Source organism: Eucyclogobius newberryi, unplaced genomic scaffold, assembly GCF_026437365.1.
Source record: "Eucyclogobius newberryi isolate DKJ021-1_F unplaced genomic scaffold, fEucNew1.0.hap1 SCAF_13, whole genome shotgun sequence".
Classification (NCBI taxonomy): domain Eukaryota; kingdom Metazoa; phylum Chordata; class Actinopteri; order Gobiiformes; family Gobiidae; genus Eucyclogobius; species Eucyclogobius newberryi.
The window spans coordinates 12,685,369-12,710,861 of record NW_027315757.1 but is presented as its reverse complement, the minus strand read 5'-3'; the positions used below and the strand labels follow the sequence as shown (position 1 = coordinate 12,710,861).

Sequence of the window (25,493 nt, the reverse complement as noted above, 5' to 3'; positions counted from 1 at the left end):
GCATTTGTGCTCGTTTAAGGACATAGAAGTGAACACGGAACAAAAACGCATTCATATGGTCTTTATGTTTAATCTTTTTAACGTCTGTGAATATCTACTTTAAGTTTATATTTTTTAATGTTTCAAATAAATGCCTCAAGCGGAAACGCACCTATATTCATGTGTAGCTTAACAAACACAACGTGCTAACGGGTGGTTTGTGACTAAAACACTCTTTGTCTGTTCATCATAACATGACGTGACGACGTTTATAAATATATATTACACTGGTTGTTGCTGTGAAATTACAGGTTTATGTGTCACTTTGAGAGCGGGTGAGCTGTATATCAAGAACCGGCTAGCAAAGAGCTAGCGGGTTGCTAAGGAAGTGCAGTGTGACGGATAGAACACTAGAAAAACAATCGCCATGGCAACCGATAGTAACAGCCAGTTCCAGCCGACATGTTCTGACTAGCACGAACCCATTTACGGGTTTCATCTTGTAATAAACAGCATTATGAGGATTTGTGTTCAAAACATTCAACATTGTGTTTTAAATCGTTACAAACTTTTAATCATTCAGAAACTCATGGATCATTAGCTGGACTTTTTCAATATAATTTGAATTTGAGCTTTAGCCAAACAAAACATATCTTTATATTTTATTTGAATTATTATTATTATTATTTTAAGTAGATACCAGATGAAACAGCATTATGAGGATTTGTGTTCAAAACATTCAACATTGTGTTTTAAATCATTTCAAACTTTTAATCATTCAGAAACTCATGGATCATTAGCTGGACTTTTTCAATATAATTTGAATTTGAGCTTTAGCCAAACAAAACATATCTTTATATTTTATTTGAATTATTATTATTATTATTATTATTTTAAGTAGATACCTTGACAGTAATAGGCGTGTCCATGTGGTGTAGTGACAAATAAACTGTTAAATTGTGCATCAAACATAGACCAGTGCAAAGTTTTAATGTAAATCTTAATTTTCATGATTCAGAGAAAATAATGCTTTGAATGAGACATTACTAAGAGACATTATTAAGACATTATTGAGACATTATTTGCCTCTTTAACGCTCCTTTGACAGTGATTGGTGCACTGAATACAAGGATGTGGGAGGACATAGGGGGTAAGTGAAAATAAAACATTTGTGAGCAGCTGAATAATGAAAGGTTAAGACCAATGCCATGATAATAAAAAAACTGATTAAAACAAAATATATTGTTTGAATGCGAAAAAAAAGTCCTTCAAATAATGCATTTAAATTACATATCACTTTTATAGACACTTAATATTGCATAATTCATTCAGTCCTGATGGTTGTAGCCAAAGCTGCCCTGAGGCCGATCATTCATCCTTCATTTTCTGGCTGTTTTACGTGACTTTGCTCTTTCTACAGTCACAAGATGGTCGCCGCATTTGCCACGCCCTCAGGCTCCAATCTCACTCTAGCTTTCTCCTCACTCATGCGGAAGTTAGCATTTGCGGTTAGCGTGTTAGCGAGCCGGAGGATGCTTTGCCAGAGGATGCTTTCTACTTCCCGCATTTCAAAGCCTCTCTCCCGTTGTTCTCCGCGCTGAGCCTCCGCACGCGGGAGTCAAACGCACCGGACGCGCGCGCGGTCCCGCTAAAACCGTAAAACTCTCTAAACACGCGCCTCTTTTGTACCATGAAGACGTTTCTCTCGCGCGGACGCGGCGCTCGAAGCGTCGCGCTTTTGTTTTGACAAAGGAAGACGAGTTTTTAGTATTTTTTTTCGTGTGTTTTTTTCGCTTTGCGTTTTTTTTGGCGTGATTTCTCGGCGCACGCGGCACATGGCTCCGCACAGACACCCGGGGGCCGCCGTGGGGTCCGCCGTGGGGTCCGCGGTGGGCTCGGGGGGAAAGAAGCCGAGCGTGCAGCAGCTCCAAGCCGACCACGAGCTCTTCCTGCAGGCCTTCGAGAGTGAGAGCCCTTTCACGCCTTTTTACTCTTTATTCAGCTGCAAACTACCAGATAAACGTGACTAATCTGTGTTCTTACCCATAAACCCTCTAACGGTCTGTGTTTTTACACTTTATTCAGCTCCAAACTACGAGATAAATGTGACCAGTCTGTGTTTTTACCCATAAACCCTTTAATGTTAACGCCGCGGCCTCAGAGTGACACATTTGACTCAAACTTACATCACATTTTTATTGTTTTAAGTGGAACAAAAGCTAAGACATCGTATTAAAGTTAATTTGCTTTTCTTTTTCACAAAGATGGAGAGAAACTAATAAACAAGCCTTATGTTAGTTTTGGAACGTCACATAAAGTGCAGTTTGTGCTTGAACATGTCATATTTCTGTCGATAAAAAAACTATTTACAGAATTTAAAAATCATGTCGATATAGAACCATGTAGACACTTGTAGAACCATGTAGATTAGAACCATGTAGACACTTGTAGAACCATGTAGATTAGAACCATGTAGACACTTGTAGAACCATATAGAACCATGTAGACACTTGTAGAACCATGTAGATTAGAACCATGTAGACACTTGTAGAACCATGTAGATTAGAACCATGTAGACACTTGTAGAACCATATAGAACCATGTAGACACTTGTAGAACCATGTAGATTAGAACCATGTAGACACTTGTAGAACCATGTAGATTAGAACCATGTAGACACTTGTAGAACCATGTAGATTAGAACCATGTAGACACTTGTAGAACCATGTAGATTAGAACCATGTAGACACTTGTAGAACCATGTAGATTAGAACCATGTAGACACTTGTAGAACCATATAGAACCATGTAGACACTTGTAGAACCATGTAGATTAGAACCATATAGAACCATGTAGACACTTTATGTTTTAGATAAACACATGATTTAAAACACAATATAAATGTCTAGAACAGTAAATAGTCTTTTCTTATAGAAAAGTAAACTAATAAAAATAGGTTTAAATGTCAGTTTCCTCAGGTTTGTCTCAATCATTTTATTTCGTAATTTTTGGAGAAAACGTGTTTTGTTGCTGCCTAAAGATGAAATAAGTCACTTTTATATCGTTATGACGACGCAACGAGCTCAAACTGTTGTTTTGTTCGTTCCAAATGTGGCTTTGTTTTCTTCCCTTCTTAAAATGCATCTTTATTATTGCATAAATGATGATCACAATCATCAAAAATGGGCTGTAAATATCATTTAAAGTGTTGAAGTTCTTTATGAAACGTGGTCAGACTAAAACGACCCAAAACGTGCTGGAATCTAACGTTATTCTGTTTTAAATATTACAGGGCAATTTTGTTATATTTGTATTCTTAAACTGCTTATTTTGGATCTTTTTTAATAGTTTTTTGCTTGTTGTTCTGGGTCCAAACCGTCCTCTTAACGCGTCTCGCTTCTGTGGTTTTTCGCTCGTCGTTCTGGGTCCAAACCATCCTCTTAACGCAGGGGTCCCCAACCTTTTTGCCCCACAGACCGGAATAATGTAGGTTTAATTTTCACGGACCGGTGTGCCAGGTTATGTCGCGGTCAAGTTAACTTGCTCGGAAGTGGGCGGGGCTTAGGCTTCCATTCGATTCAGCTCGGAAAAGAAGCGTTTGTACATTATTAAGTGTGCCATACCAAAAGATCTGAATTTGAGTAACATAACGTACAGTTACACGTGTCGTCACTGGTCTTCTGACTGGTGGAAGCTCATCAGATAAATATGGCAAAAATAAGTGCATAAAAATTACAACTCACCACACGCTGAATCAGTGGGAGCCCTGCACGTGTTTCTGTGCAATGAGATGGTCCCATCAGGAGTGATGGAAGACAATGACACCCGCAGTGTGTTTGAATCCAGTCTGCTCCGTAGTTTTGTCTTGTTGCCGTCACGGCACAGAAAGTAGCGCTCAAACTCTTGTAAAAGTAAAAACAGGTGATCACGTAGCAGTTGCAGAATTCTGGCCCAAAATCCCCGCTGACTCGTCTGGCTCCTCGTCTGGTCCTCACTTGGCCTTTTCTCCTGTGCAAAAATGCTCTCCAAAGACTTTTTTTCACTCATTTTCGCTGGCTTGTTGGTCTACTTTTGGGCAGCGTGTTTGATGCGACGCATCCGCCATGACGGATCATGTATAATGCACGTATCAGTTATGTTATCACGCAGGACAAGAGCAGAGAGATAATATACTTGCCATTAAATTCAATGGATTTCATTGGCAATTTCCTATAAGGCTTTTCATTATATATCCACAGACGAGCTTATTAGCGTGTCATGAGGAACAGGCCAAAGTTACGTCAGAGAAGATGCTCTCACTGATAGATTATTTCCATCCGTCTTCTAATGCGTCTCGCTTCTGTCGTTTTTCACCGTCGTTCTGGGTCCAAACCGTCCTCTAACGCAGGGGTGTCAACTCATTTGGGCCGTGGGCCGAATTTCGACGCTCAGGCTGGGTCGCGGGCCGAACATAACGTAAAACATAAAACTATTAAAAATATAAGACATAGCTTTATATAGCCTACGTTGTTTTGAAGAAATTACTGGATCGATTAAAAAGTGTAATTTCACCAGTACTGTGCTTCAGTTTATGTCATTACAACTTCAGAGTTGATCTACAGTTCTACACAGAGATAAACATTTGACTTTATAACAAAATAAACTTCAAGATCTAAAAAAAACTTTTAAATGTACTAACATTTCCACGTCAGTGTAGTTATCTGTACACCTGAACTGACACACCACTAAACTTCTGCTCAAAAGTGCTTAAAGTGCACTTCTCCCTCGGCAGCTCACACAGCAGTGCAGCAGAGCCCCGTGGGGGAGGGGCGGCATTGTGGGACGCGTAGTTTTAGCGATAAAAACGGTTACGGATGTAATTACAGTTCTATGAATCGATGTTTTTTTTTTTTTTTTTAAATATAAATTTGAAATGTGCGTCGGGCCGGATTAAAACGTCTGGCGAGCCAGATTTGACACCTATGCTCTAACGTGTCTCGCTTCTGTCATTTTTCGTTCTTCGTTCTGGGTCCAAACTGTCCTCTAAAGCAGACCTGGGCATTTGTGGCCCCTAGGGCACGATGTGGCCCTCGGCATGTCTTAATCCGGCCCCTAGAAAGATTTTAGTTTATTTTTTTTAACTGTCTGTAACATCTGTCTGCACTTGTATCCTTTAAAGATGACATAAAAATAATTAAATAATAGATTCAATAGCCTATATTTGACAGAAAAGTGATATTTTATTTGATAATTAATGTTTTAATATATTTTTTCACACCAATGATCGCAGGTCGGCTCTTAGCTACTTGCCTGGATTTGAAAATGGCCCTCGGAGGGAAAATAATTGCCCACCCCTGCTCTAAAGCATCTTGTTTCTGTCGTTTTTCGCTTCTCGTTCTGGGTCCAAACGTCCTCTAACGCGTCTCGCTTCTGTCGTTTTTGCAGAACCGACGCAGATCTACAGATTCCTCCGCACCAGGAACCTGATCGCTGTGAGTCTTTGTTTGGATTCAGCTTTATTTAAATGAGACCGTTACGTTTGCAGATCTGAACAAACACACTTTATCTTTCTCTTTCTTTTCAGCCCATTTTCTTGCACAGGACGTTGACCTACATGTCCCACAGAAACTCGAGGAACAATGCCAAAAGGTAAAGATGCAGGACAGACATTCAGCAGGGTTTAACTTGCATGTATCAAGACACATTTTGGTTTGTGTTGAGTTTGAAGCCCTGTTATTCACCAAATCTCCGCACAGTGAGGCAAAGATTAAGCACAGTTTGAATGGACATAGTGGACAAAGGCAAATGTCCTCCACCAGCAACATGGGGGCATAGGTGGATGTGGCAGGAGAGATGGAACAACACAGTTTGGGGAAATTTGCAGTATCAAAGTTTAGTTTATTATGATCCCCATTAGCTCCTGCAAACCAGTTGCTATTCTTCCTGGGGTCTCCTCAAATTCATTACATACATTTCTTTATATAACCCACCTACACACACACACACACACACACACACACACACACACACCCCTAAACACACACACACACCCCTAAACACACACACACACACACCCCTAAACACACACACACACCCCTAAACACACACACACACACACCCCTAAACACACGCACACCTACCTCATACACACACACACACAAAAGCCCAAGGTATTATATATATCTACTTACATACATACATACAGACATACATGCATGCATGCATGCATGCATGCATGCATGCATGCATGCATGCATACATACATACATACATACATACATACATACATACATACATACATACATACATACATACATACATACATACATACATACATACATACATACATACATACATACATACATACATACATACATACATACATACATACATACATACATACATACATACATAGTGAAAAAGTAAACGGCAGTGAATAGCTCAATCACTAAGACAAAAACAAGAAAAATAACAATTACATAATATTATTATTAGTTATACTACCACTATCATTACCATGATTCATAATCAAATCTTAACTCCATCCCCGAAGCGTATTATTGTGTAAAAAGGAAAAGCTTTAACTTCTTTTGAAATAACTTTTTGTTATTTCAAGCAACAAAAAAACAGGCAATGCAGTCCATGCAACCGTGGCCCGATAAACAACAGAGCGCTGCATTCTATTGGTTCTGCAAACTGGCAGCACACAGCTTATATTTCTACTTTGTCGAGTTTCATAATTGTGAGTATCTGAGAAAAAAGTCAGTTTATCATAAATTACTGCTGGAATTTTGGTTATAATGACATGTTTAATAAATCAAGATAAAGACCGTCAACCAGGCTAATTCGTTGTGCATTGTTATTACATTTGTTCTGTATGGGCAACCCAAGACTATTCGTGCCGCTTTGTTCTGTGCTACTTGTATCCTGTATAAATTATTTTCACATGTGTTTGACCAAATAACAGATGCATAATCTAACTGAGAAAGTGTCGGTGTAATCCCTCATTCGTCCAGGCGTGTTCCATAGTAGAAAAAGCTTCAGTTGTAGTCATCTGGACTCAGTTTGAAAAAATAGACGTTTCGACTCTCATCCAAGAGTCATTGTCAATAACAGAATATTAATATTAATATCGGAGTTCTCGACCTAAATTCTGTTATTGACAATGACTCTTGGATGAGAGTCGAAACGTCTATTTTTTCAAACTGAGTCCAGATGACTACAACTGAAGCTTTTTCTACTAACTGAGAAAGTGTTAATGACCTGAACTAATTGTTGTTAAACTTGTGGTGCACAGTTCATACAAAAGTAAAGTGCTTTCCAACAGTAAAAACATTAAAATCACAATGCAATATAAATCACAGGACAAAAAGAAAATCATCAATATTACTACCATATTTTTCGCACTATAAAGCGCACGTAAAAGTCTTTAACGTCCTCAAAAGCCGTCCGTGCGCTTAATGGTCCGGTGCGCATAATATATGGTTTATTTCTGGTTGTGCTTACTGACCGTGAAGATATTTTGTGTGGTACATGGTTTATAAAGAAGATTTTGGACACGAGACGTCGATGCGCGACTATATTTACAGTACTCCGGAACCGTAAGTCCCAACAACATATTTGCAAAGCATTCTGGGAATAGTAGTCTACCTGCACGCGGCACACGCGACACTTTGTCAAAACGTAAACAACATTTTCAGTCGGGCACAACGCAGACACCTACCGGTGATGGCCCAAGATGGCTGCTGCCAAGAGACCATTGGAACTCTTATATTATGCGCTTACGGGCTAAACTATCAGTCAACTGTGGGAATCAAAAGGCCGGAATCGTCACTGAACTGCCGCGTGGGTCTGAGATGCGGGGTCACATGACCAAAGAGATTTTAGCATGGAGCACTATCGGCGCTTTGGCTGCTTTTACCATGTTGTGTTTGGAATCTGATATCCAGCTGGCCAGGGCTCAGAAAGAAAAGGTTATTGCGGTGCTCTTTGATGTGGAGAAGGCGTACGATATGGTTTGGAAGGATGGGCTCCTCATTAAGCTGCGGAAGTGTGGTGTGAAGGGTAAACTGTTTAACTGGGTCCAGAGCTTTCTGTCTGGCCGGCGTATCCAAACCAGAGTGGGCGCTGCTTACTCTGGGGTCTATGGGGTGGAGAATGGGATCCTGCAGGGGAGTGTGTGTAGCCCTATCTTGTTCAATGTTATGATTAAGGACATCTTTGACGACGTGGATGGGTCTGTTGGGAGGAGCCTTTATGCTGACGATGGCGCTCTATGGGTGAGAGGGAGGAATCTCCGGTTTTACGAGGCGAAACTGCAAAGGGCAATACAGCAGGTGGAGCAGTGGACCCTGAAGTGGGGGTTTAAACTGTCTGTACGGAAGTCTCAAGTGATCTGTTTCTTCAATGGGCATAGGGACGTCTCCCTTCGCCTGCATGGGCAGGTGCTCGAACAGGTCAGGGAGGTGAGGTTCTTGGGGGTCACCTTTGACGAGAGGCTTAGTTGGCGTCGGCACATTGATGAGGTCAGTGGTAAATGCAAAAGGGTGAATAACTTGCTTCGTTGTCTATCCGGCCAGGACTGGGGGGCCAGCAGAAGGTCGCTCCTGGGTATTTATCGGGCCGTCATGAGGGCGGCTATTGATTATGGCTGTATAGCCTACATGTCTGCGGCTGAGACTAACTTAAAGAAGCTTGATGTGGAGCAAGCCCAGGCCTTGCGCATCTGCTGTAGGGCTTTTAGGACCTCCCCTGTCTCGGCGCTGCAGGTTGAGTTGGGGGAATTGCCGTTACGGCTCCGGAGGCTAGAACTTCTGTTGGCTTACTGGGTGAATGTGCAAGGTCATACGAGCTCTCACCCGGTGAGGGACTTTCTCAGGGTTGATGGGGGGGCAGAGTGAGGCTGGCGGTATGGTTTTCAGCCAGGTAGGAAATGCGAAGGCGCGGCTTGCAGGGGTTGGTGATCTGCGTGTGAGCCCGTCGGTGGCTTTGTCTGCTATAGCTCCGTGGAAGTTTGTCCCGGCTCCTGTTGATGTTAGCTTGCATGGCAAGCTTAGAGGAGTCGCTGGGAGGGCACCGCAGTTTGCCGTTCAAGCGATCATCGATAAGCACTCAGGTGATGTGTTTATTTATACCGACGGGTCTAGGGATCCTGAGAGTGGGCGTACTGGCGCCGCTTATTTTGTGCCTGACCTGGGGCTAGCGGTCAAGAAGAGGTTGACAGATCGCCTTTCTGTTTTCACGTCGGAACTTATAGCGATACGATTGGCGTTGGAATGGGCGGAATCTGCTTTGCAGTGTTGCGGCATTGTGGTGGCCTCTGACAGCCTTTCTGCATTGCAAAGCATTAAATCTGGGAAATCGGATTGCAGACAGGATGTGTTGAATGGCATCTTCTGTCTGATGCTCTCCCTGTCCAGGAAGGATGTGAGGGTTTCCTTCATTTGGGTCCCTGCGCATGTGGGGGTGGATGGTAACGAAATGGCTGATGCACTGGCTAAACGTTCCCTTCGGCGGCCATCAATTGATGTGGCGGTTGAGTTGGGCAAGTCTGAAATCAAGCCCGTTATCAAGAGTCATGTGGTCGGCCTTTGGCAGGAATTTTGGAGCCACTGTGTTACTGGACGGCATCTCTATCACATACAGGGTAGTGTGGGTCCTTGCGGGTCTATGGGCAGGAACGCGTGGGAGGAAAGGGCCTTCGCCCGCATGAGGATTGGCCATACTGGACTCAATTGGTCACTGAGTAGGATAGGCAAACATCCGACCGGTCTGTGTGGTCACTGTCGGGTGCCAGAGACTGTCGAGCATGTGCTGATTTGCTGTGAGGCTTATGATAGGGAAAGGGCCGGGTTGGCCTTGTGGTTTCGGAATAATGGGCGGGAGTTCAATCTGCGGAACGTTCTGGCGATCCAGTCACAGGGTTTGTGTCAGGCTGTGGTTGCTTACTTATGTAGCACAGGGCTGGGTAAACGTTTATAGAGGTGGGGGGTGTTGGAGACTGAGCCGAGGATGAGGAGCAAGAGGATGTTCTAACGCGCTTGGACTTCGTGGGCCTAGAAACGCCAAAGTGATGGAAGAAGGACTTCTAACCGAACGTCAAAGAGGGCGAGGAAGGTGAAGAAGAGTCTCCCTGGAATAAAGCCGGTTGGTCTCTGACACAACAACTATTCTAGTCACAAAAACACATCATGACCTCATGGGCTTTGTACGCCAAAGCAATGGGAGGAGTACTTTTACGGACTACGACAGAGTCTGAGGACTACGAAACGTCTGAGGAATAAAGTCTGGCGGTAATGCAACACTCGGATGCCAACCGCCATAAAACAACAACAACAACAACAACCATTATGCGCTCCAGCAGACATTAAACCGGGACACGGGATGTAAACAATCGGGGCTGTCCCAGGTAAATCGGGACGTCTGGTCATAGCTGTGCGGGATGTACTTCGGCGCATTTGAAGGATTTGATGACGAGGAATGAACTGAAAAAGTGAGTGTGTTGTGATGTATTTTACGTGTTGCAACTGAACGAGGCTGGGAGTTGTTGTGAATACGCTAACGTATCTGTTAGCGATAGCAGAGTGTGTTTTGATGTTGAACAATGTTGATCTGAATGAGTTGAACGTGTTTCATAAAGCTCAACTGACTCTGACTTATCCGTCTGTTTTGTTTATCTTATGCACTTTATCGTCCGGTGCACTTTATGTATGGATCAGTACACATGGTACACAGGAAGCTGATGGTGCGCTTAATAATCTGGTGCGCCTTTTCGTGCTCAAAATACGGTACACTAGTGGAGATGTCAGTTGAACTGTTTTACATAAAGACACATAATGACTCATGACTCGATGCTCGTGTCGTGAGGTTTGGACTTTTGAGTGAAATTTTTTGAGTTTAAACAATACTAAAGTTGACTAAAGTGTTACATGAAGTCCAAATTTAAATTAAGGAATATGTTTTTTAATTTTAACTCTCATCGGGAAGTTCCACCTTCAGCATCATAAAATACCATAAAGTAGATCAACTTACCTTGGACACAAAACTTTCAAACAGATTTGTCCCTCACTGACCGTCTGTCAGGCTGCTGACCGCACTGAGCGATCTGACCGTCTGTCAGGCCGCTGACCGCTCTGAGCATATTTGGGCCGCGCAGCGCTGCAAACGTAGAAGTGACATGTTGTTTTCCTTGCGCCGTAAACGATGTGTCGACTCGTAAAAGAGCTCTCCGCGCTCTTCTTCTTCGTTTTATGGCGGTTGTGTCCAAGTGTTACATCACCGCCACCTACTGTAGTTGTTGTTGTTGTTGTTGTTTTATGGCGGTTGGCATCCAAGTGTTGCATTACCGCCAGACTTTATTCCTCAGACTTTGTCGTAGTCCTCAGACTCTGTCGTAGTCCGTAAAAGTACTCCTTCCATTGCTTTGGTGTTACAAAGCCCATGAGGTCATGATATGTCTTTGTGACTAGAATAGTTGTTGTTGTTTCAGACAACAACCGGCTTTATTCCAGGGAGACTCTTCTTCATCTTCCTCTCCTTCTTTGACGTTCGGTGCTTCCACCGTACAGCTTTATTCTTCAGGCTTCATTCTATAGGCTTTAATATGTCCACTGATGTCGCTGCTTGGTAGCCGTGCGTCTACGAGACTGGGCGAGGACAGGAGACCACCCCCACCCGCATCTCGTCACTCTGATCACTCTGACTCCCCAAAAGCAGACCCCCATCACTCCGACTCCCATTTAGCGCCTTTAGCCTGTTTTCTATATCTGCCCAATCAAGCTCCTTTGTTCCAAGGAATCTCCCTGCAGCTTTAGCAATGATCCTGATCCTTTCAGTTCTGCTTTGAGTCTGAGCAGCACAGTTTACAACATCCACCATAAAGAGTACAAAATCCTCTCTATCCACAACCAGGGTATTCTCATTAATTCTGGAACCTGCACACTTGGGACCTCCACTCTTGAAACCTTCACACTTCTTGGGAGCCACGCTGGCCTTTCTCATTTCGCCCTGGCTGGGAGCAGCGCTGGCTCCTCTCTCTGTATTTACTCTAAACTCGTTACTTGAAACTTTCTTGACTGCATCTGCATAGGATATACCTTGAGAGACCTTTATTTTATGCACCTCAGCAGCTCTTTTGCTAAACCTGCATCCCCCGAAGGCAGAGCTATGTTCTTCCCCACAGTTACAGCACTTCAGTTTTGCACCCACGTCACACTTCCCATACTCGTGGTCTCCTGCACATTTACCACATCTTTGCTTCCCTCTACAGACCGCTGCAATATGCCCAAAGCGCTGGCACTTAAAGCAACGCAGGGGCGGCGGAACATATGGCCTGACGCTATAGCACATGTACCCAATGAACACCTTACTAGGCAGGCACCTCCCTTCAAGTGTTACCATTACCGACAAGCTGTCACATCTTACCCCAAACCGGGTCACCTTCAAACGCCTAGCGTCCACCACCGTAGTGATACATGTTAGACTTTATTCTTTAGACTTTATTCTTTAGTCACCCCCCTGGCCCCGACCCTCACGCTCCAGGCTCCTGTGAGGAGACTCAACAGTTCTACGTGGAGTTCTGTCATAAAGAGTCGTCTTTATGATGTAGCATGCCAATCGCCATGGTAACTGGTACTGCGTGGAAGTAACTCACACCGGACACCAACTGGATACATCCAAAACTTTTTTTCAGGGCAATTTCAAAAATACGAGTTGAACCATAATGAGGTATTTCCACTTCTTTTCATCGTTAGTACTTGGTTTGGATTCAGTTTTACTTTCACAAGTCATTAAAGTTTGTGTAACAAAACCATCCATCCATTTTCTTCCTCTTATCCGGGGCTGGGTCACAGGAGCAGAAGTCTAAGCAGGGACTCCCAGACTTCCACCTCCCCAGACACTTCCTCCAACTCCTCCGGGGGGATCCAACCGAGAGACATAGTCCCTCCAGCGTGTCCTGGGTCTTCCACGGGGCCTCTTCCCGGTGGAACATGCCTGAAACACCTCCCCAGGGAGGCGCCCAGGAGGCATCCGGAACAAATGCCAGAGCCACCTCAGCTGGAGGAGCAGCGGCTCTACTCCAACCTCCTCCCGTGTGACTGAGCTCCTCACCCTATCTCTAGGGGAGTGCCCAGCCACCCGGCGGAGGAAACTTATTTTGACCAGTTGTATCCGCGATCTTGTCCTTTCGGTCATTACCCAAAGCTCAGAATTTCTTTGGGGCTGACCGATAGTCCTCCATGGCCTCCCCAAACTCCTCCCAGCCCTGGGTTTTTGACTCTGCGACGATACAAGCTGCGGCCCGCTTGGCCTGCCGATACCTGTCAATGACCTAATAGGCCGCCTCCTTCAGCCTGACATCTCTTACTTCCGGTGTCCACCACCGGGTTCGGGGGTTGCCGCCGCGACAGGTACCGGAGACCTTGTGACCACAACTCCGAGCAGCCACATCAACAATGGAGGTGGAGAACATGGTCCACTTGGACTCAATGTCTCCAGCCTCCCCGGGATCTGGGAGAAGCTCTCTTGGAATTGTGAGTTGAAGACCCTACTGCCTCCTCAAGACTTTCCCAACAGACCCTCACAATGCGCTTGGGTCTGCCAAGTCTGTCAGGCTTCCTCCTCCGCCAGCGGATCCACCTCACCACCAGGTGGTGCTCTACAGCTCTGCCCCTCTCTTCACCCGAGTGTCCAAGACACGCGGCCGATGGTCAGATGACACGACAATAGACTGGCCTGTGTCCTGGTGCCACATGCACTGATGGACACCCTTGTACTTGAACATGGTGTTCGTTATGAACAATCCGTGGCACAGAAATCCAATAACTGAACATAGATCGGGGAAGCTGTTCTTCCCGATCACCCCTCTCTGTCATTGGGGGGCGTTGACATCCCCCAGTAGAACAACGGAGTCCCCGGTCGGTGCACTGTCCAGTACCCCTCCCAACGGCTCCAAGAAGGCCGGGTACTCTGCACTGCTGTTCGGCCCGTAGACCGACACAACAGTGAGAGACCTGTCCCCCACCCGAAGGCGAAGGGACGCGACCCACTCCAACACGTGGCGGCTGAGCTGAGGGGCTATAAGCCCACACCAGCCCGCCGCCTCTCCCCGCGGGGAACACCAGAGAAGTGGAGCGTCCAGCCCCTCTCAAGGAGATGGTTCCAGAGCCCAAACTGTGCGTGGAGGTGAGGCCGACCATATTTAGTCGATATTGCTCAACCTCCCGCGCAAGCTCAGGCTCTTTCCCCCTAGCGAGGTGACATTCCATGTCCCCAGAGTTAGTCTCTGTGTCTGGCGATCTGGTCGTCGAGGCCCCTGCCGTCGACTGTCGCCCAGATCACTCTACACCGGCCCCTTATGCATCCTCCTGCAGGTGGTGGGCCCACGTCGTTCGTTTGAGTTACTTGTGTGACAAAACTCCTAATTCAAGTCATCATGTTTTAGATTGTTTTATCTGCTGTTCTCATTTTATTATATTAAATTATATATTACACAAGGTTTAAAAAATAACAAACCTTGTCATTTTTTCTGTTGGACTTTAATGATGCCGCAGATAAAGACGATGGACATCGTGCACTTTAGTTTGTTTCTGCCTCTGCTTTTTCTTTAATGTGATGTTGATTTTATTACATTATGGAAATGTTTTGTGTAAAATGTGCTCTAGAAATAACGGAATTAGACTAAAGAAATAGTTTGTTTTGAGCAAAAACACAAGAATAATTTGAATCTGTTTTGTTTTTGAAGGAAAAACTGGAAAGTGAACGACTTCCTGCACAAAGTGGAGACGACTCGAGAACATGAGACTCTGAGGTAAAACGCCAGACTCTAAAACGCCAGACTCTAAAACGCCAGACTCTAAAACGCCAAACTCTGAGGTCAAACACACCAGACTCAGGTCAAACACACCAGACTCAGGTCAAACACACCAGACTCCGGTCAAACACCAGACTCTGACGTTCTTCTGTTTTTCACTCGCTCCACAGCCTGAACTCCAGCCTGCAGCTCACCTTCACCGGCTTCTTCCACAAGACGGGTGAGAGTCCACCAGACGCCAACATAACTCTAATATAACTCTTAATAACTCCAAGCGTCTGAACTGAAGCGTGTTTCTCTCTTCCAGCGCGCTCGTGTCAGGACAGTGAGAACGAGCAGAACGCTGTGTCACTGGAGGTGCTTCTGGTCAAAGTCTGCCACAAAAAGAGAAAGGTACGGCTAGTAGTCACGGCAACGCACCCAGTTTTGACCCGCACCAGGTCTGCAAAATGTTTAAGGCTGGACGCTGCAGGCCAAACAGGAACGAACTCTTCTCTGGCTCTTTCAGGATGTGACTTGTCCGGTGAAGCAGTTCCCGGCGGGTAAGAAGCCCGTCCCGCTGAACCCAGACTGCGGGCCCCAGAGTCGCCCGGGCGGAGCCCCCCTCGTCGTGCCCAGCTCTGAGTTTGAGCCGGCCAATCAGCAGCACACGGTCAAGACCTACTCGCTGCTCTTCAGAGTGTGCTGCCCCGGCTCCAGAGGGGCCCCCAACCACGGCCTGACCAACGGGGACGCCCTGCACGCCAGAGGTCAGCGGAGTGTGGGCAGAGGGGTCGGCAGAGGGCGGGCAGAGGGTCAGGGGTCCGAATAAAAACACAACTGAAAACAAATCGAATCTAAAACACTCTTTAAACTGAGCTAAAGTAACGTCCTTCTTTACAAACTCTTCAGGGAAAAAATGTCACAATGTCTTGTTTTCCTCATATTTATTGATCTTTTTCTTTCAAAAATTAAATAAAACGGCCTTAAATATTGATTGAATGGACATATAAAGACGTTCTATTGTGACATCAACACAAAAATATCCAATGTTTTGATGGTTTTACTTAAAATAAACTGAATCTCAATTAAAACCCGATTATTTTCCCAGATGAGGCTGGGATTTTGCAAAAATCTCTTAATTGTGATTTATTTTATTTCATTGTTTTTACATTTTCAAAACCTCCAGAAACATCTGAGAAAAGAGAAATATAAAGTGATAAACCAAGAATCTCAAAACATTTCAAAACTTTCTGACCAGACAGTTATTCATATCACCATTTTGATACTTAGATATTTGCAGTTTTTGCCCATTTGGTTCAATTATAACACATTTCTTAATATTAGTTTTGCAGCTCCTTTTCTACAGCTTTTGTCCTTTGACCTCTAAACCTTCTGTGTTGACACTGATTTAAATAATACAATCTCCAAATATTCTCAGCAAACGGCTAAATATGTTGTTAAAGCAGTTTTATTACCGTATTTTCCGGAATATAAGTCGCACCAGCCAAAAAATGCATAATAGGGAAGAAACTGTCGCACTGGAGTATGAAATGTGGTTGCAAGTGTGAAAATAACTAATATCACATATAAGTCGAAGATTATAGAGGATATAAGTATAAGTCGCCAAAACTATGAAAAAAAGTGGGACTTATAGTCCGGAAAATACGATACATGTGTTAAAGCAGAATAAAGAAGGATTTTCACTCTAAACCTCGTGGTACAAGCTGCGTCTGCGTCAATTGGGAAACACCATGTTAAAGCGGTGCTGCCGTTGCCGGGGCGACGATGCAGTGGAACAGCTCTCAGACGTTTGCGTTTCAGATTTCTCGGAGGAAGTGGTGAACAGGAAGCGGAGGAGCTCGTCTCTCCACGACGAGGCGGACGTGACTTTCGTGGCTCAGATGACGGTCTTTGATAAGAACAGGTGAGGCGTCTTCGAGCCTGACAAAAACACCTCGTTTCAAGTTTCCCAGAAAACAAACACCCCGTTTCAAGTTTCCCAGACCGGCCACGTCAAAGGTGGAGATCTGTACGTCTCCTGTTGTCCATAAATCATCTCCAGGCTCGTTCTGAACATCTCTGATTCAATCACGTCCGTTAGCTCGTCAGTGAGAAGCTAGTTTTAGTTTGTTTCCCCGTGGTAATTCCCCCTGCTGCCAGTAGATGGAGCGCAGACACCAGAGAAAGTCATGTTTGTTTCTTGTAGACCCTTATTTTAAAGCAGAACGAAGTAACTCTTTCTTTCTTCATCAGAACGTTTCTTGCCATTTGTCAATGAACAAAATTCACAAACATAAGAACTTGTCCTGGTGATTCATGCAACACAAACAACAAAACATTGAACAATTAATACAAAACAAATATATAAAATATGCAGTGCAAAAGAAGTGACAGTGAGTGCAAAGTGCTTAGGCAGTGTTCATGAGTCCAACGACAGAGGGAAAAACTCTTCTTGTGACCGGAGGTTCTGGTCCTGAGGGGAGTGGCCTCCTGCCTGAGGGGAGTGGCCTCCTGCCTGAGGGGAGTGGCCTCCTGCCTGAGGGGAGTGGCCTCCTGCCTGAGGGGAGTGGCCTCCTGAGGGGAGTGGCCTCCTGCCTCCTGAGGGGAGTGGCCTCCTGCCTCCTGAGGGGAGTGGCCTCCTGCCTCCTGAGGGGAGTGGCCTCCTGCCTCCTGAGGGGAGTGGCCTCCTGCCTCCTGAGGGGAGTGGCCTCCTGCCTCCTGCCTGAGGGGAGTGGCCTCCTGCCTCCTGCCTGAGGGGAGTGGCCTCCTGCCTGAGGGGAGTGGCCTCCTGCCTGAGGGGAGTGGCCTCCTGCCTGAGGGGAGTGGCCTCCTGCCTGAGGGGAGTGGCCTCCTGCCTGAGGGGAGTGGCCTCCTGCCTGAGGGGAGTGGCCTCCTGCCTGAGGGGAGTGGCCTCCTGCCTGAGGGGAGTGGCCTCCTGCCTGAGGGGAGTGGCCTCCTGCCTGAGGGGAGTGCTGCCTGAGGGGAGTGCTGCCTGAGGGGAGTGCTGCCTGAGGGGAGTGCTGCCTGAGGGGAGTGCTGCCTGAGGGGAGTGCTGCCTGAGGGGAGTGCTGCCTGAGGGGAGTGCTGCCTGAGGGGAGTGCTGCCTGAGGGGAGTGCTGCCTGAGGGGAGTGCTGCCTGAGGGGAGTGCTGCCTGAGGGAGTGCTGCCTGAGGGGAGTGCTGCCTGAGGGGAGTGCTGCCTGAGGGGAGTGGCCTCCTGCCTGAGGGGAGTGGCTCAAATAGTTCATGTCCAGGGTTAGAAGGGTCGGCTGTGATCCGACCTGCTCGTCCCAGAGCCCTGGAGACGTACAGGTCCTGCAGAGATGGAAGTCTGCAGCCGATCACCTTCTCAGCAGAGGGCGCTGTAGTCTCTGTTTGTCCCTGGCTGTGGCTCCAACGTACCACACGGTGATGGAGGAAGTGATGGAGGAAGTGATGGAGGAGGTGATGGAGGAGGACGTTGCTGAATATGAAAAGAGTCGGGGTTTGTCAGGAGAGTTCGTCTGTCGTGTTGAAGCCCGACAGAGACAGCAGGGGGTGACGACGAGCACTTCAAATGCCCGACAATACAGATTTTACATCAGAGTTTAATGAAGTGAAAATGTTGCTCAGTTCTGCTTTAAACCAAAGTAAATGTACTAAAGAGCTTATTCTGTGACTGTGACGGAGCCAGTCCGTCTTTAACTGGTGTCGGCGCTTATTTGCTGAGCAACCGCGCGGCCCTTCATGCCGCGCACACTATCCAACACACACTCATACATTCCCCGCTCCCCGCGTTTCCCTCTGTTTCATTCATTCGCATCAGACTTTTAAATGTGTTTGTTGAATATTTATTGCATCACGCATACGAACCACAACCGTGCGACAATAACCTGTACGTGTGAACACAAATTAACATAAACAAACTTGAACCTTGTGGACTTCTCCGTGTTGAAGGAGGCTGCAGCTTCTGGACGGCGAGTACGAGGTGTCGCTGCAGGAGGTCGAGGAATGTCCCGTGGGCAAAAAGAGGGCCACGTGGGAGACGACGGCGGACGGGAAGGTATGTGACGCTTTAAGAATCCAGAGGAGGCGTTAGACGGCGGTCGCAGGTTCTGACCAGGACGAAAGCAAATGTAGCAAAGAAGGAGAATGTGACGATGGAGATGTTTCAAAAGTGTCTCCAGGCGCTTACGATTGTGCCAAAAAACTGGTCTAAGGATCGTCTTATCTGATTAGTTCAGTTGTAATTGTTTTTTCTGGGCTCGTCTTGATTCCACAAATACGTAAAGAACATTTTATATTTCAAATTTACAAACCATATTTGTCCGCCTCGTCCAAAGGCCAAAATCCACATAAATAAAACATCTTTGTGTTAAATGATTGTTCAAACGTCATCGAATGTGTCAGTTGTGTTTAAATTGTCTCATTTCAGATGGATTCAGAGGATATTTTTAACAGTGCGTCTCAAATGTGCCATAAATGTCTGTTTTTTATCGAACAAACGTGAATGGATCACAATAGTTTAGTATTCGACGAGTTAAACTATTATTTCTATTGCACATCACTAAAGAATAGTCATAAATAAAGCGTAATATCGGATTAAAACTGAGTTGGTTTATTCTTTTTGGACAGTCTGATTTAATAATGCGTCAGTCTTTGTCGTAAACGCTCTTTTCGCCTGCGTTTGAGTCCATTTAGTCCAGATCACGACTGTGGTTCTGCTCCGACAGCGTTTGCCGCCGTTCGAGAGCTTCTCGCAGGGGCCGACGCTTCAGTTCACGCTGCGCTGGACCAACGACGGCGCCGAGACGCCGGCCACGCCCGCTGCCAGACCGCTGTCCACCAGGAACACCGACACCAACCAGGAAGTGATGCAGGAAGTGAGCCCGGATCCGGAAACCAGAACCACGGTGACACAGGGTAAAGGAAACCAGCAGTTCTTCATCCATCGTGGTTGTCATGACGACCATCACGTTTCCAGGAAGTTTTGGTCCTGAAATAAGACTTGTTTTCTCTTTTCGAAGTTGTTAAAGAGCCGATGAACCCCGATGTGCAAGTGAAGAAGGAGCTGGTCTCGTCTGAACCCCGAACCAAACTACGCATCTTCTATCAGGTACGAGTCGCGTCTGTGGCTCTTTACAAGCGGCTCCCGGCTCCGTTTATATGAGGCTGGAAATAATCACAATAGTCTCAATCATAAAACTCATAATCATAATAGTCTTACAAGCATTATAATACATTTGATATGGCGCTTTTTCAAGACACTTACTTAAAAATACAGTAATAAAAACAGACCATTTTAAAAACACTGAGCAGTTCTTTAATGCAAAAGGAAATGAAAGAGTGACAGAAGCAGCTCAGATCTGGAACATGAACATGACCTGTAATTTACACCAAAAGAACTGTATCGAAAAGCCAAATATCCACTGAGGCGTCTAACGTGTGCGTGTGTCTTTGTCTTTGTGTGTGTGTCTTTGTGTGTGTGTCTTTGTGTGTTTGTTTGTGTGTCTTTGTGTGTGTGTCTTTGTGTGTTTGTGTGTGTCTTTGTGTGTGTGTCTTTCTTGTGTGTGTATGTGTGTTCAGTTCCAGTACAACCACAACACTCGTCAGCAGACCGAGGCCCGGGACGACCTGCACTGTCCCTGGTGCACCATCAACTGCAGGAAACTGTACAGCCTCCTGAAGCACCTGAAGCTGTCGCACTCACGCTTCATCTTCAACTACGTGGTGAGGATCACCAGAGGGTCTCAATAATGACTTGCCTTCACTTCCACTTCCACCACGATGACTTTGGTCAATGTTTTCAAAAATGGCAACATTTAACACACAAAACTGCAGATTAATCCATCCATCCATCTTCTGCCGCTTTATCCGGGGCCGGGTCGCGGGGGCAGCAGTCTGAGCAGGGACTCCCAAACTTCCTTCTCCCCAGACACTTCCTCCAACTCCTCCGGGGGGATCCCGAGGCGTTCCCAGGCCAGCCGAGAGACATAGGCTCTCCAGCGTGTCCTGGGTCTTCCCCGCGGCCTCTTCCCGGTGGGACATGCCTGAAACACCTCCCGAGGGAGGCGCCCAGGAGGCTTCCGGAACAGATGCCCGAGCCACCTCAGCTGGCTCCTCTCGACGTGGAGGAGCAGCGGCTCTACTCCGAGCTTCCCCCGTGTGGCCGAGCTCCTCACCTTATCTCTAAGGGAGCGCCCAGCCACCCGGCGGAGGAAACTCATTTCGACCGCTTGTATCCGCGATCTTGTGCTTTCGGTCACTACCCAAAGCTCATGACCATAGGTGAGGGTAGGAACGTAGACCGACCGGTAAATAGAGAGCTTTGCCTTTCGGCTCAGCTCCCTCTTCACCACAACGGTCCGATGCAGCGACTGCATCACTGCAGCCGCTGCACCGATCCGCCTGTCGATCTCACGCTCCATCCTTCCCTCACTCGTGAACAAGACCCCGAGATACTTGAACTCCTCCACTTGGGGCAAGGACACCCCACCCACCTGGAGAGGGCAAGCCACCTTTTTCCAGTCAAGAACCATGGCCTCGGATTTGGAGGTGCTGATTCTCATCCCAGCCGCTTCACACTCGGCTGCAAACCGTCCCAGTGCATGTTGTAGGTCCGGGTTTGATGGAGCCATAAGGATAACATTGTCTGCAAACAGCAGAGATGAGATCCTGTGGTCCCCAAACCGGACACCCTCCGACCTCTGACTGTGCCTAGAAATTCTGTCCATAAAAATTATGAACAGAACCGGTGACAAAGGGCAGCCCTGGCGGAGTCCAACATGCACTGGGAACAGGTCTGACTTACTGCCGGCAATGCGAACACAGCTCCTGCTCCGGTCATACAGGGACCGGACAGCCCTGAGCAAAGGGCCCCGGACCCCGTACTCCCGGAGCACCCCCCAAAGGACACCCCGAGGGACACGATCGAAAGCCTTCTCCAGATCCACAAAGCACATGTGGACTGGTTGGGCAAACTCCCATGAACCCTCGAGCACCCGATGGAGGGTATAGAGCTGGTCCAGTGTTCCACGACCGGGACGAAAACCACTCTGCTCCTCCTGAATCCGAGGTTCGACTATCGGTCGGATTCTCCTCTCCAGTACCTTGGAATAGACCTTACCTGGGAGGCTGAGGAGTGTGATCCCTCTGTAGTTGGAACACACCCTCCGGTCCCCCTTCTTGAACAGAGGGACCACCACCCCGGTCTGCCAGTCCAGAGGCACGGTCCCCGACCGCCACGCGATGTTGCAGAGACGTGTCAACCAAGACAGTCCTACAACATCCAGATACTTTAGGTACTCAGGGCGGATCTCATCCACCCCCGGAGCCCTGTCACCGAGGAGTTTGCGAACAACTTCAGTGACTTCAGCTTGGGTGATGGATGAGCCAGCCTCCGAGTCCCCGGTCTCTACTTCCTCTTCGGAAGACGTGACTGAGGGATTAAGGAGATCCTCAAAGTATTCCTTCCACCGTCTGACGACATCCCCAGTCGAGATCAGCAGGCCTCCACCCGCACCATAAACGGTGTTGGTGAGGCACTGCTTCCCCCTCCTGAGGCGCCGGGTGGTTTGCCAGAATTTATTTGGTGCCGATCGATTGTCCTCCTCCATGGCCTCCCGATTAATGATTATATATATTTGACTGACCGTGGATAAACCAGTTACAAGTCATTATGACATTATGAGTTATTCTGAAAGTTGGTGTGAAGCCAACTTTTGATTTCATGAAAACTAAACAACAACACTAAACCGCAAAGCACCATAAAACGCACACATAGCACGACCCACACAACCCACGGGTACAGAATAACGCCGAAAAATAACCCGATAACATGGTGATAACAAAGTTTAGCTTTCAACTTAGCCCCACGGCCCGGAGCTAAAAGCCGGTTTAACCACGACGAAAACGCAAAGCACCATAAAATACACATAAAGCATGCATGCAGACATTATACCACTTATTTGTCATAATGTCCCTGTCCTTCCTCTCGTCCTCCCCTCGTCCCCCCCGTCTCTCCTCGTCTCCCTTCGTCACCCTCGTCTCCCCCTCAGCCTCACCCTAAAGGTGCTCGGATTGAAGTGTCGGTGAACGACGGTTACGACGGCTCGTATGCGGGGAATCCTCAGGACGTGCACAACCAGCCAGGCTTCGCCTTCAGCAGGAACGGACCGGTCAAGCGCACGGCTGTGACACACCTCCTCGTCTGCAGGTCTGACCCGTCCATCCACACGCGGGCGGGGCTGAACAAGAGAACATGATTATATTTAAGATCCAACATTTGACCTGTTTTTCTACAAATGTTGCCGTTTCGGTGATGTTTATAATGTCACTTTCTGGTTCGACGTGTCCAGTAAATATGACACAGAGGTAATTCTACAACTGTTAATAGCAACCAGACTGTAATCAAGGGCCAAAGTCCATTTATGATCTGACACTTTTATTTAGTTCAAAGTTGTAAGATGACAGTTTCTCTACATTTTTAATGGAATGGTGCTTTTTGATGACATCACAGAGGGATCATCTTATAGAACTCTGCTGTAATGTTTGTCATCTTAACGGAAGTAAAACAATGATAAATATTTAGCACAAGGACAAACTCCAAACAGAATTGTAGAATTAGAAGCCTTGAGATGGACTTTAAGGAGTGACCACAGGAGGCGCTCTAACTGTCGTTTAAAAGCTCCTCCCACATGACTGATAAGTGGTAATAAAAGTGTCCTCGCTCTGACGTTCCAGGCCGAGGCGGTTGAAGCCGAGTCTGTCTGAGTTCCTGGAGTCGGAGGACGGCGAGCGGGACCAGGGCAGGACATACATCAGTGGACACAACCGCCTGTACTTCCACAGTGACTGCTGCATGCCGCTGCGAGCGCAGGAGATGGACCGGGACAGCGAGGACGAGTGGGACCCCGACTGGCTCCAGGAGAAGACTGTTAAGGTGTGTGTGAGCGCCACCTGCAGGGCCGCAGACACATTTTAAACCATTTAAGAGATTCAATTTAGTTTAACCTGGTCTAATGAAGGTTTATAAGTTCAAATAAACTCCACAAACAGGTTTATGTGGATTAATCGATCTTATCTTTCCTCCTGACCACCAGAGGGCGCTGCTGGACTCACTGAAGGCTTCTTATTGCTCTGGATCGTTCCTAAAACTCTAGCTGCAGTTGTTTTTAAGGAGGCAAAATCACGGCCGTATGTGTGTTTAGTGGGTGTGGCCTGTGACATCATCTATGACGACGTGTGTTTTTAAGAGTGGATTTCACTGGATTTTGTTCTGCAGCAAATTGAAGACTTCACGGACGTAAACGAGGGCGAGAAGGAGATCATGAAGCTCTGGAACCTGCACGTGATGAAGCACGGGTCAGTCTCACCACAACACGCCGCCCGTCTCCATGGAGATGGCATTAAACGGCAATAATGTCAACAATGTCAATGTTTCCAGGTTCATCGCCGACAACCAGATGAACGCCGCGTGCCTCCGCTTCGCCGAGCTCCACGGTCTGCACATCGTCCAGAGCCGCCTGTGCCGCAACTTCCTGCTCCACCTCGTCAGCATGCACGACTTCAACCTGGTCACCACGGCGACCATCGACGCCGCCATGGCCACGCTGCGAGGCCTCCGGGACCGGCGCCGGACCGAGCCGGACGAGGTAGACGACGAAGAGGAAGAGGACTGGGAGACCGCCGCCGAGTCGCAGCCCGATAACGAGTCGGACGACTTCAAAACCTGCTCGGACGCCGCCAACGGAGCCGAGACCGCCACCCACGGGACAGAGACCGCCAACGGAGCCAAAAACGGAGCGGACGGTGCCGGGGCGGACGCCAGATGAGGATCGGGCGCTTGAACTGTGACTCGTGACACTTGAATATTTGAACTGCCTTAATCGGGGCGAGTGGCGCGGGTCAGTGGCACAATCGCCGCTGTTTGTCGCGTTATAACGGACAAAACCTTTGTTTGCTTGAGCATCATCACACTTTTACTTTGAACTGTTTCCTGTGGCGTGACGTTCGGGGCCTCCGCCAGGTCCCGACGTTTGAGCTTTTCATCTGAAAGTCAAGGTTTTGATGGATCTGATAAAACCTTTTATTTAGTTTCAAGCATTTTGTTAAAGTCAAAGTCGTCGGACGTTAAATCTGAATTAAACTGCAGCGTCTTTATCTTAAGACTGAGCGTGACGCATCGCTCCAGCTGCAAACGCTCAGACCACAAACCCGACCAGTCTCAGTGACCAATGGTTAAAGACGGTCTAAGTTCTCGTCAGTCGTTCTTTTTTCCACATTTTGCTTGTTCTCCCAGTTCCAGTTCAGACTGTTCTGGGTTTGAGCTCATCTTTTATACCAGATGCCCTCCCTCACACGGCCGTTTACTGAATCGAGGCAAAAGACGAACTCTGTAAAACAAAAGTGAAGCATAAGATGAATGACGTCATAATTCACCCTTAAAACGGCAATGAAACGAACAAAATCAATTAAAAAAAGACATTTTTTAACGTTAAATTAATGTCGTTTTCATCACAAGAACCTAAAGATGAATTATTTGATGATTTCCCTTTCGTTTTGGTGACTGTTTTGCTCAGGTTGTCCCACCTCCGTGTCTGTAGGGGGCGCTGCGCTCGTGCTCCGTGTCTGTGAGGGGCGCTGCTGCGCTGCGTATCCGTAGGGGGCTCTGCGCTCGTGCTGTATCCTTAGGGGGCTCTGCGCTCGTGCTGTGTATCCTTAGGGGGCTCTGCGCTCGTGCTGTGTATCCTTAGGGGGCTCTG

The 25,493-nt window shown here is 47.0% G+C and overlaps 1 protein-coding gene across 1 annotated transcript; it reads left to right on the top strand.

Annotated features, from left to right (window-relative positions):
• The first annotated feature begins 1,799 nt into the window (after nt 1-1,799).
• LOC140358018 (polycomb protein suz12-B-like) lies at nt 1,800-25,493 on the top strand. Its single transcript, XM_072442649.1, has 16 exons — nt 1,800-1,944; nt 5,404-5,450; nt 5,543-5,607; nt 14,702-14,767; nt 14,941-14,990; nt 15,078-15,163; nt 15,279-15,519; nt 16,574-16,676; nt 18,688-18,793; nt 19,464-19,653; nt 19,758-19,846; nt 20,317-20,460; nt 22,788-22,945; nt 23,473-23,671; nt 24,014-24,093; nt 24,176-25,493. Exons 1-16 carry the CDS (start codon nt 1,815-1,817, stop codon nt 24,561-24,563), a joined length of 2,142 nt encoding a protein of 713 aa, XP_072298750.1. The 5' UTR covers nt 1,800-1,814; the 3' UTR covers nt 24,564-25,493.

Bases quoted from the DNA above. Each gene is read 5' to 3' on its own strand.
- LOC140358018 (XM_072442649.1), top strand. From the start codon at position 1,815: ATGGCTCCGCACAGACACCCGGGGGCCGCCGTGGGGTCCGCCGTGGGG. The intron at 18,794-19,463 runs GTATGTGACGCT...CTGCTCCGACAG, and splicing joins AGACGACGGCGGACGGGAAG to CGTTTGCCGCCGTTCGAGAG. The intron at 19,847-20,316 runs GTACGAGTCGCG...ATGTGTGTTCAG, and splicing joins AACTACGCATCTTCTATCAG to TTCCAGTACAACCACAACAC.